The sequence below is a fragment of the Sprattus sprattus genome (assembly GCF_963457725.1).
Source record: "Sprattus sprattus genome assembly, chromosome: 13".
Classification (NCBI taxonomy): Eukaryota; Metazoa; Chordata; class Actinopteri; order Clupeiformes; family Clupeidae; genus Sprattus; species Sprattus sprattus.
Genome location: NC_137911.1, coordinates 24,173,592 through 24,184,680, shown reverse-complemented (window position 1 = coordinate 24,184,680; position 11,089 = coordinate 24,173,592). Strand labels below are relative to the sequence as shown.

The 11,089-nt window shown below is 40.2% G+C and overlaps 1 protein-coding gene across 1 annotated transcript; it reads left to right on the top strand.

Annotated features, from left to right (window-relative positions):
• Nucleotides 1-9,841: 9,841 nt before the first annotated feature.
• On the top strand, nt 9,842-10,868 carry ankrd66 (ankyrin repeat domain 66; the record flags this gene model as incomplete). The annotated part of the gene is made up of 3 exons (XM_080849824.1): nt 9,842-9,980; nt 10,144-10,372; nt 10,709-10,868. 3 exons carry the CDS (start codon nt 9,842-9,844, stop codon nt 10,866-10,868), a joined length of 528 nt encoding a protein of 175 aa, XP_080705950.1.
• Between the last annotated feature and the right edge of the window lie 221 nt (nt 10,869-11,089).

Below are 11,089 nucleotides of genomic sequence, written 5' to 3'. Positions count from 1 at the left end.
CTTTTCTCTTTATATGTTACCACTCAGTGACATCATCAGAGAACATAGTATAGATTTTCATAGCTATGCGGATGACACACAATTGTATATTTCCGCTGAGCCAAATGATGCAACAGCAATAAACTCCATTACCAACTGTTTATTGGCAATAAACAAATGGATGAACAATAACTTTCTAAAACTCAATGAGGACAAAACTGAAGTCCTACTTATCGGCCCTAAATTAAAAAGAGAGATGCTCACCAAGAATCTAGGAGGTTTATCCCGGTGGATTAAACCTGAGGTGGTTAGTCTTGGTGTCACCCTGGACTCAGATTTGAATTTCAACTCCCACATTAACAAAGTCACCAAAACAGCTTTCTTTCACCTCAGGAACATAGCAAAGGTACGATCATTCTTAAACCAAAATGATGCCGAGAAGCTTATTCATGCCTTCATATCGAGCCGGCTAGACTACTGTAATTCACTTTTTACTGGTCTTCCCAAGAAAACAACTGTAAGACTCCAGCTCATTCAAAATTCTGCAGCTAGACTATTAACCAAAACTAAAAGGAGAGAACACATTAGTCCTGTCCTAGCTACTTTACACTGGCTTCCTGTTACCTTTAGAATTGACTTTAAGGTCCTCCTCCTCACATACAAAGCTCTAAATGGACAAGGACCTAGCTACATTGCTAACTCTCTTACTAACTACACACCAGCTAGAACACTGCGATCATCAGATACAGGTCTGTTACAGGTCACCAGAAGCAGTCATAAGAAGATTGGAGATGCAGCCTTTGTCAACTACGCCCCAAAATTATGGAACACATTACCCGTTAATATTAGGGAAGCAAACACGCTAGACACCTTTTTACCAAAGCATTTTATTAATTTTATCTGGCACTTTTTATTTCTCTGTTCTCTTTGAAACTGTTTTAAGGGTTTTATGACTTTTATTACTTTTACTATTTCTCTGTAAAACTGTTTTGAGGGTACCATGGCACTGTCGGAAACCATATTGTGGCTCATTATATCACATATTATTCTCAGAGATATTTCCATAACAAATGTTCTAGTCCCCTAGGTGCAGTCACCTTCCTTAAGCCTGTAAAAGAGAGCTAGTGTCTCTCCCGAAGCCCTGAAGTGCGTTCGGTGGAAGAAGACGAAGAGGCCTCTGAAGGAAGGGTATAGAAGGAAGGGTGGCCTTTGGCCGGGGAAACATAGCTAGGGAAAATATTTAATAGGGTAGGTCGGAATCTATGGAGCAGCACTATGGTTTCGACTGCGCTAAATACCAGGCAGAAGGGTTTTATTACTTTTATTATGATTTTAATATTTTAAGCCTATCGGAACATCAGGTTCTGATACGATGTTGACCAATATTTTATTGCTCCTGCTGCTTGCTCTTATTGATTTTATGTAAAGCACTTTGAATTGCAACTCCTGTACGAAATGTGCTATATAAATAAAGTCTTACTTACTTACTTACTAACAGTTATTACCTTTAAAACATCTTTTTCCTAGACTTTGCTCGGGCCAAAGTCCAAATCCCGCACCAGCTCGGCTGCTGTTGTTCACGCACGTCAGTGCTAGCGTTTTGTAAATGTGTGCATCTCTTCCACTAAATTATATTTGTAGAAAATATGAACGATATTTTAAAAGTCTTGTCTAATCTTAATCATTTGGCGATTGTCTGGGGTGACTCCCCCGATGCCATATCTGGCCATGACCACATCAGACCACATCAGAGACATCAGAGGTTTTCTGTATGTTGGATACTGCCCGGGAGGCAGCTGACCTTAGGCCGGATTTGACCTTAACCTAACCTCGGATCCAAACCAGAGCCCCTTAAATTCTCTGTCCAAGTTTGAAACAAAAAAACACACACCGTATACTAATCCGTATTGATTACGTCAGAACGTTGTCCAGACATGAAACAAACTGATTGGATAGTCTTCAGTAACGGATACGACAAATGGAAGCAAAGGGCTGAAGACTGCTGTTTAGTTGTCGTCAGAAATGTCATCTCAACAAAGACGCAAATTTAAAGAGTTTGGAGGGAGAGGTAAGTTTGTACATGTTTCTCGTTTGTGTCTCACCTGCCTACTGCTTGTGGCTTCGACAAAGACAATCTTCATTGGTTCAAACACGCGTGTGCAACGTATCACCTACCTTTCAGGAGTGCCTTTATTACCTTTATTCTTTCTCTCTTATAAGTACCAGAAACCTATTACTCTTACATGCAGATGTCTTGTGGTCTAGCGTTCGGCTTATCAAGAGTTGACTTCACCAAAAGCACTCCAAACCAACGCTAAATAATTGAGCAAACGCGGCAGGAGTAGACTAGGCTAGAACTGTCTGATGGCACTTGCTCAAGATTTAACTTTGACACAAAAAATACTGACATAGTGTGAAAAAACCCAGGGATGTGACTTCTTTAAGGAGTGCTTGTTAAACGGAGATCAGACCTCAGCTTGTTGTGCCTACTGTTTGTAGGCTACTCCTACTTCACTCACCTACTCTTCCGTCAGTGATTTAAGGCCCAAGCACTAGGCCTTATGTTGTAGGCCATAGGCCGACCTACCGACAGTTGCCTTCCTACAGTTCGTAGGGATAGGCGCGCTCTACTTCAAAACAAATATATAAATGCGTTTTCGGGTTCGAGTAAAAGAATGTAAACTATTGGTAGAATGAAAACCGCACTCTCAAGCTTTTCTCTTTTAACAATAAGACCAGTTTATTTTAGTACAGACGCGTTGGCGTAAGGCCGAAACGCGTCTGTACTAAAATAAACTGGTCTTATTGTTAAAAGAGAAAAGCTTGAGAGTGCGGTTTTCATTCTACCAATGCCTTCCTACAGTTAGCATGTGAGTAGGCCTAATTATTTCTTTTTGAGAGAAATATTCTTTAAAGATACATATGCATTTGAACAGTTTTTAAAAATACAGTCTGATATTCCGTTTGGGTTTAGTGGAAGGTTGTTACTATTTGAGCTCAACTGCCAATCAAATTACACCCCTGGCCTCCATGCTCCTGAATCAGAATCAGAAAGGTTTTTTACTGCCAAGTAGGTTTTCACCTACCACTGAACGGACAGCTAGAGGACCGTGAGGAGCATTTGACAAAAAGTGTTTAAGATTAGAATCGCGGATTGCACCTTTACAAGACACAGTGCACAAATAATCCACATGGCCCACCCCTATATCCTTTAATGGTGTGAACCCAGGCACTACTACACCCAGATTTTAAGCTCAATAGTTTAGCAGTTCCTTTTGCAATCTTGTGATTTTGAGAATTCATGCAAATTCAGGGGAGAAACACTTTCAAGACCCTGGCTTAGGGTCAATATGCAATAACAACTGGCTAATCATTTTGAATGGTCTTAGATGGCACCGGATCCATAACCAAGTTAACAGGATTGATCATGGTTTTCTTATGTGCCTGTGTGACTGTGCTTGTTCTTAGTAAATAGCTGGTGTGGTCATTTTTGTTGAATTGACTGGAGTCCTGCATTTCTGTCTTTGTTTTTCAAATAATTAAGTAGGCCTTGATTATATTGTAACTTTTCCTCTTCTGCTTCACAGAAGCAGCAGATAAACAGTGGTCCAATGGATGCAGCAACAGAAGCAATGGTACTGGCATTTCTTTCCGGACTAAATATCATGGATCAAAATGGACAAATCACTCGTTGCCCAGAACTCATAAAGACAATACAAATACTCTCCTCTCTGAGGTACTGAAACCAGATTCATATTACACAGTGACTGTGCAGTTTGTTGAAACTCCCTCTGAATTCTGGGTTCAGACAGAACTGGCTATGGATAGACATGATGAAATGCAGATGGAAATGTCTGACATGTATGGAAGTGGAAATTATTTAATCCTCCAAAGTCCAAAAGTGGGCACTCTGTGTGTAGCCTTGATCAAGTGTGGAGTTTTCTATCGCGCAGTCGTCAAAGCAGTCCATGAGACGAAAGTTAAAGTGTGTTTTGTCGACTATGGAAATGAGGCTATAGTGGATCAGCAAGACCTCAGGATTCTCTGCAGCGAACACAGACAATTGCCAGCATTTGCATTCAAATGCTCCCTCTCTGGTATAAGCCCAATTGGTACCGACTGGAGTCAAAAGGCAATTGATTTCTTCGTGGATGAGGCTAGTCAGATATTGTTGGACATGCATGTTTCTGCCCACTGTCAGGATAAACACACGGTGGAATTGTTTTACAAGAATGCTGGACAAAGATCCATCAATGAAATGATATGCAGTGAGGGCCTTGCAGTAAAAGATGTGGCAGGTGACCGCTATTCACCAGTGAGAGTAGACTCTGGGTGCTCCACAGCCGAGGCTTCAGGAGAAGAATTAACCGAAGGGGACAGCATGAGAAGCGATGGCACATATGATATGATGTGCTCAGATTTTGACATGGAGGTAGGGTCAGAGGAGAAGGTTTGGATAACGTGTGTTAAAAATGTACATGAATTCTATGGCCAGCTGGTGAGGCATTCCAGCAAGATTGAGAAACTCAATGAAAAAATTGAGTTTTTCCGTGGTCAGCTACAAGGCACCAAATGCTCTCTTTCTCCTGGTGCCCATTGCTTTGCAAAGTATTGTGATGGGCAATGGTACAGAGGACATCTTAAAATAACAAAACCTATCGTCCTGGTGCATTTCCTAGACTATGGGGACATTGTGGCTGTAAACAAATCAGACATACTCCCAGTTCCTTATTGGGCAAGTGAAATCATGTCCATTCCTGCTCAAGCTGTAGAGTTTAATTTGTCAGATGCTCCTGCAGACACAAGCGGTGAAGTGAACAAATGGTTTGAAAATTATGCCACTGGTCAACACTTCACAGCCACATTGTTGGAAAAATATCCTGGTGGAAAATGTACAGTGGAACTCTGTGATGGTAAATTAAATGTGAACAAAGCCATCAGGGAGAAGTCACAGAGAGCAGGACCAAATTCTCTTAAAGTACTGGACCATTCCACACAGTCTCAAACCCATGATCTTACTACTTTGAGAGAGAGCAAAATGTCAGACCTGAGAGCACCGTTTAAGGGAAATTATGGTATAAAACAACAAGGGAACCCATCCTTTCAGCATGGTGATGCAGAACCAATTCCTGGAAATACAAATGTCCCTAATAATAGAAATACGTCTGCCAACCTTCCCATGTCTCAAAAGCCTGACAGGAAACCTTCTTATAATCCAAGGAGAGAGGTTGTCAGTAAGACTAAACCTTTTGGCCCTCCAGTGAAAAGAGCAACAGAAGATTGGGTCATGGGTGTCATAGCCCCATCTACAACCAAAGCGAATCCCCCACAGACACAAAAGCTTGTTTCTGTTCAAGGCATTCATGGCCGTTCTGAGCCATGTCCTGCATCCTGTCCCAAACTGGCCAATCTTCCTGACCGGCCCATTGGACCAGGTGTTGCAACCGAAGTCTATGTCTCTCATGTCAACTCTCACTCCAGTTTCTTTGTCCAGTTGGTGGAGGATGAAGATAAAATACATTCTCTTGTTGAGGAACTAAATGCAGACCAAAATCAGCCGAATTCTGTCTCTGATGTGGATCTGAAAACCTTACAGGAGGGCGATGTGGTGAGTGCCTTATACCCTGATGATGAGTCCTGGTATCGTGCTGTCGTCATGAAGGAGAGTGACGGTGTCTCCATCCTTGTTGAATTCGTAGACTTCGGAAACGAAGCAACAGTTATGTCCAGCATGGTGCGAAGTTTGAAGAAGAGTTTTCTGGACACTCCCAGACTAAGCGTTCACTGCAGTATTAATGTGCATGACATGCTCAGAAATACATCTGATGAGGAAATGACTGTCAAATTGAAGGGCATGGCTGAAGGAGAGACTAAGAAGATTACCTGCATATTTGTCAAGCGGTGTGGCATTGTCTGGGAGATTTGCTTTGCGGATCCAGGAACCACACCAGAAAACGCCCTGGCAAAGCTGGCAAGTACTTCACCTATGGCCAAAGACTATCTCTTGGAGACAAAAAAGGATGAGTCTTCAACAGATGTCCCCTGCCCCTCTGAATCATATCCAGAAGGCTTGCTCAACTTCACAGATCTTCCTAGTAAACCCATCAGACCAGGAGTTGTAACAGAAGTCTATATTTCCCATGTCAACTCTCCAGGCAGTTTGTTTGTCCAGTTGGTGGAGGATGAAGACCAAATACATTCTCTTGTGGAGGAACTGAATACAGACCAGCCATGCAGTCAGTCTAATGTAAATGTGAGAACTTTACAGGAGGGAGATGTGGTAGGTGCCTTATACCCTGATGATGAGTCCTGGTATCGAGCAGTAGTAAAGAAGGTTTATGGCAATGGCACAATCCTTGTGGAGTTCATTGATTTTGGGAATCAAGCGACTGTTGTGTCTAGCCAGATCAGATGCTTGGAGAAGAGCTTTCTGGAAGTTCCAAAACTCAGTGTTCACTGCTGCCTTTATGATGGTTTCAATTTTCTGTCTGCTGAAGAATTGATGACTACATTGAGAGAAACTGCTGATGGAGAAGTCAAGAAAATGAACTGTATTTTCATCAAGAACTCTGACCGTGTCTGGGAGATCCGTCTTGACAAGGCAGGCACCACTATAGAACCCGAATCTCTGTTAGAATTCTCTGAAGATTCTGTTATAATGGGTTTCACTGACCATTCAACTTCGGTGGAAGAACCAGCAACAGGTAAAATTTACAACAAATATAAAAATATATAGAAGCTGTTAAACTGATATCTATTGTAAGAATATACTCCTTTTTTGATATATCTACCACTTTTTCACTGATCATGCATTGTGTTGATGGTTAACTGATCTAAGTCATTTCTTCAGCAGCATCACCTTGTATCATCTGATGAAACTTGAAGCCATCGGAGATCAGATTTCAGTGGCAATGTTTTTTGAATAACTGGATTTTTAGAGCATTTCATGGATGTCTATCAAATTATATCAAGACGTACGTCATCTATATACAAACTTTTAATATGCATCTGTACATGGATATTTAAATGGAACAACTTGAGTTCTGTCAATTTTAAAGCAAGCAATCACTGATTATTGTGGTTTATGAAAATGTTCAATAAAAGTCAATACTTTATATGTATAATGTGTGATTCTTCAATCTATAGCCTTCCCTATTATCACCTTGCATTTATGGATGGAAGATCAGGTTAGTTTGACATTTTGCCTGTCTCTAAATCATGGCATTATCAAGCATTTAAGTATTCATTTGTTTTGATGAGTGCTACTGATTTTAGTCGTTTTAATGTTGCCCATTTGTCTTTAAGATTGACCATTTACCAAGATTTTTAAAAGCTATTGTAGTGTAGTCCCTTTGTCCAAGTCTGTTGTGGAGTGCATTTTGTAGCCATTTCAGGGAGTGCCTAGTCAGTCCCTCCAGGATTTAGAGAATTTTTTTTTTTTGGTTTGTGTAATTTTTAATTGACTGAGGTTTTTTTTTTTTTTGTGTAATAGTATTTTATTTTCAGTTTTTGTGTGTTCTATCCTCATATCTTGCAATATAGACAATAGTACACTCTTAAATGTGTCATCTAATTTACATGGTCAAGTTAAAAAATGTCATTCCTTGGTTTGAACCTTGCTATTCCAAAATCAAACATTGTTGGTAGTATTCAGAACCGTAATTGTGCACTGAAAACTGAACCGAAAACATGATTATTCAAAGTGTGTTGATGACCACTCGTAGCCTTACTTTGCTGGCATTTTACTCACTGAAATTACCCTTCAATACGCCTGTGCTTGAATTTAGGAACGGTCTTTTATTTTGAAATGCAATGTCCCCATGCAACATAAACGGATGACTGAACACTTGGACACACACAACAATATGCCCTAACGTTTAATCAAATGTTCGAATACTATTTACAATTTCACAACTGAATACAAGACACAATAACATAATATGTAAATATTTCATTTAACTTTAAATGAAATAACAGTTAAGGTATAAGAAACATCCTCTGGATGCCCTGGTTCTCATTCTCAGTAATGCGAAAAGTAAGAAAATAAAGGCTACAGCGTTTAATTCGCAAATTGCGGAATCGCCAGAAAGTGGAGGGACTGTCTAGTATACATGCTGCCTACTTGAAAAGATAAACAACATTATAAAAGTAACGATCGATCTCCTCATGATAATGAAATCTCCACATCATCGGAACTTGCTACAGTAAGTGTTGAACGCTGCATACGTCAGGGCACAAACAAACATTGTAACTAAGGAAGAGCACGATTTGTTGGAATCAGGTAGGGAAGGTGTGCAGTGGTGGCTCTTTAGTCTGTTTCATTGGCATATTTGTATGCGGTTGAATACTTTTGATTATGTGATGATTCATTGCCTCTTTAATATAAAAAAACGGTATTTTTTTGACGCTTCAATGAACCTCAATAACGCGAAAGTTGTTGAGGTCTGGTAAAATGCCGCAGACAGGACCTTTGTTTATTTCATCTGTTCTCACTTTTTTGTTTTAGAACTTAATGTAATCGTTCTGTCTTTTAGGCATTAGGCCTACCAACCATTTTAAAGTGAAGGTTGGCAAGTCTGTTGGATGCCGCGAATGACGGCACAGTAGCCTACAGTATAATTGTAGTAGCCTTTGCACGACTTGCCTATTAGTCCAGGCAAAATAGCGTTTTACGACAGACTAATTGTAAAATATTTTTTTCAGCATAGATAATTTCTATGAGGTGTCCAGAACAACATACTAAAAGTCCTTAGAAATCCAAATTGAGGAAATATGTTTAATTCTCATCAATCTGAGATGTGTGCTAATAATGCATGGTAAAAATATGCCTCAAAAATGTAATCTTTTCCTTTACTCCTATCAAAATGAAACTTTCCACAATGAAAGTAACCATGAAAAGTAAATGTTTTTGTATTACAAGTTTCTTTTGAAATTAATTTGAATATGCACATGAGCTCCACACTTATTGATTATGTCCATAGGCAGAAACACCATTCATATGTATTACAAATACATCTGCCCAATCTTCATCCTATCATCCTACTGCCAATGGGAGATGCCAATGTTGCTTTTAGACTGGCCTCTAACCTGAAAACTGCCTGGCTTGCTAGTACCTGCCAGGGGTATGGTATTTCTGCCTATGCAATCAGGACATATTCAATAAGTGTGACGCTCATGTGCATATTCAAATTAATTTCAAAAGAAACTTGTAATACAAAAAAAGTTACTTTTTAAGTTGGCCTATACTTTTACTATATAAAGTTGTATTGTGGTAGGAGTAAAGGAAAAAATTAAGCCTATTAGGTGTATTTTGGGCATATTCGATTAGTGTATGGCTCATTTGCATATTCAAATTCATTTTCAAAGAAACTTGTAATACAACATTTTTTTAAATTTTCATGGGTACTTTCATTGTGTAAATATTTATTTTGATAGGAGTAAAGGGGACTTTTACAATTAATTCTATTTTTGGCTCCAAAATGGGCTATTTTGCCTGGACTATATTGTTTTTGTTTCGAGTAGCCTATAGGCCAGGCATACAATATGTCAGGATCATCTTCAATTAGATGCATCTTTGTCAACTCCTCCCCCTCCAAAAATATATTCAACTGAGTCATAGCCTAAACTAAAAGGTCTGGGTTAGGTAGGTTAATCCGGCAGTAACAAGAAACTGCACAGTTTTTGTGAGGTTTACAGGCAGGTTTACAGACTCTGCAGATTTCTGTATTTCATTGCCCTGAGTGGTTAGCAGAATCAATGTGATTTGATTGAGACTGATTAAGATTGACGCGTGTCAAAATGGTCTTGAGCAATCAAAAGTTTTGTTTGTTTTCTCATGTGTGTTTTCAGCAGCTCTAAACAGATGACAGAACTCCATCAGGCTGCAGCGTCAGGGGATGCTGACCTAGTAGAGGAGATTTTGAGGCAGAACAAATATGATCCCAATCAGAGGGATGCTGATTGGAACAACAAGACTCCCCTACACTGGGCGGCTGCTCGAGGTAAACTATCTATGTTCATTTACCGATTCAACCTGAGGTGTCTTCACCTTCACTAAGACTTCTCTGATATTTTAAGATGATTCATCTGATTGGTGAAAAAGTCTGATAGATAATGTGTTTATGTGAAACCAACAGTTTGTTGCACACCTGTTTTGTTTCTCAGGTCAGGCAGAGATAGTGCGGGTTCTAATCGAGCATGGGGCTCGTCCATGCCTTTGCACAGAGAGTGGGTGGACTGCGGCTCACTTTGCAGCGGAGGCAGGGCGACTGCAAGTGCTGCGGATTCTCCATGCCTTCCATGCACCTCTCGACAAGGAGGACTGTTGTGGGGACAAGCCTGTCCAGATTGCTGAGGTTTATGGACACAAGGACTGCGTGCAGTTCCTTAAAAGGTATAGACACTTAAACACTTACCCTGCCCTCCTTGACATTAGAGCATTTTTCTAGGCCATCAACAGATCATCAGACTCATATTTGTGCTATTAGAGATCAGGGGACCCCATAATATCACTTGTATATTTTACAAATTACCTGGGAAGCAAAAATACACTGGAGCATTCACATGGCCAGCTGATATACCTGACTGGTGCAGTACAGACATCGTAAGGCATCACAGCAGGCTGAGGTGCGCTGCAAGTGTGAAGCAGTGTGTCTTTGTGGTGATGCCATGATGATGCAAAGGGGAGCATTGCGGTTTTTCTGATGAGAACATGGACTGTTTGTTGCAGGGCAGAGGCAGAGCATCAGGAGTATCGCCGTTCTGCTTTGCTGTCAGGCTTGTCTCTGGATGACAGGGATGAAGAATGGGAGGAGCAAAAGCAGTCCACTGAGCACAAAAGGATGGCACAGAATGTGAAGGCGCACGCACCAGAAATGAAATCAACGTAAATCAATGTAAAACTTGGGTATGAATCTGACTTTGCGTATATGAACTTCATCACTTTCTTTACTCTGCACCGTTGTCAGATGATACAGAAACTCTAGATGCCGTAAAGCAAACCTGAAACCTGTCATTTTGTAATTAAAAAGTAACTTTAATATATCAAAATATATGAAGGAAAAAGATTCCAGTCAGTCCAAGTCATTTCAGCGAAATTCTAAAACGTCAA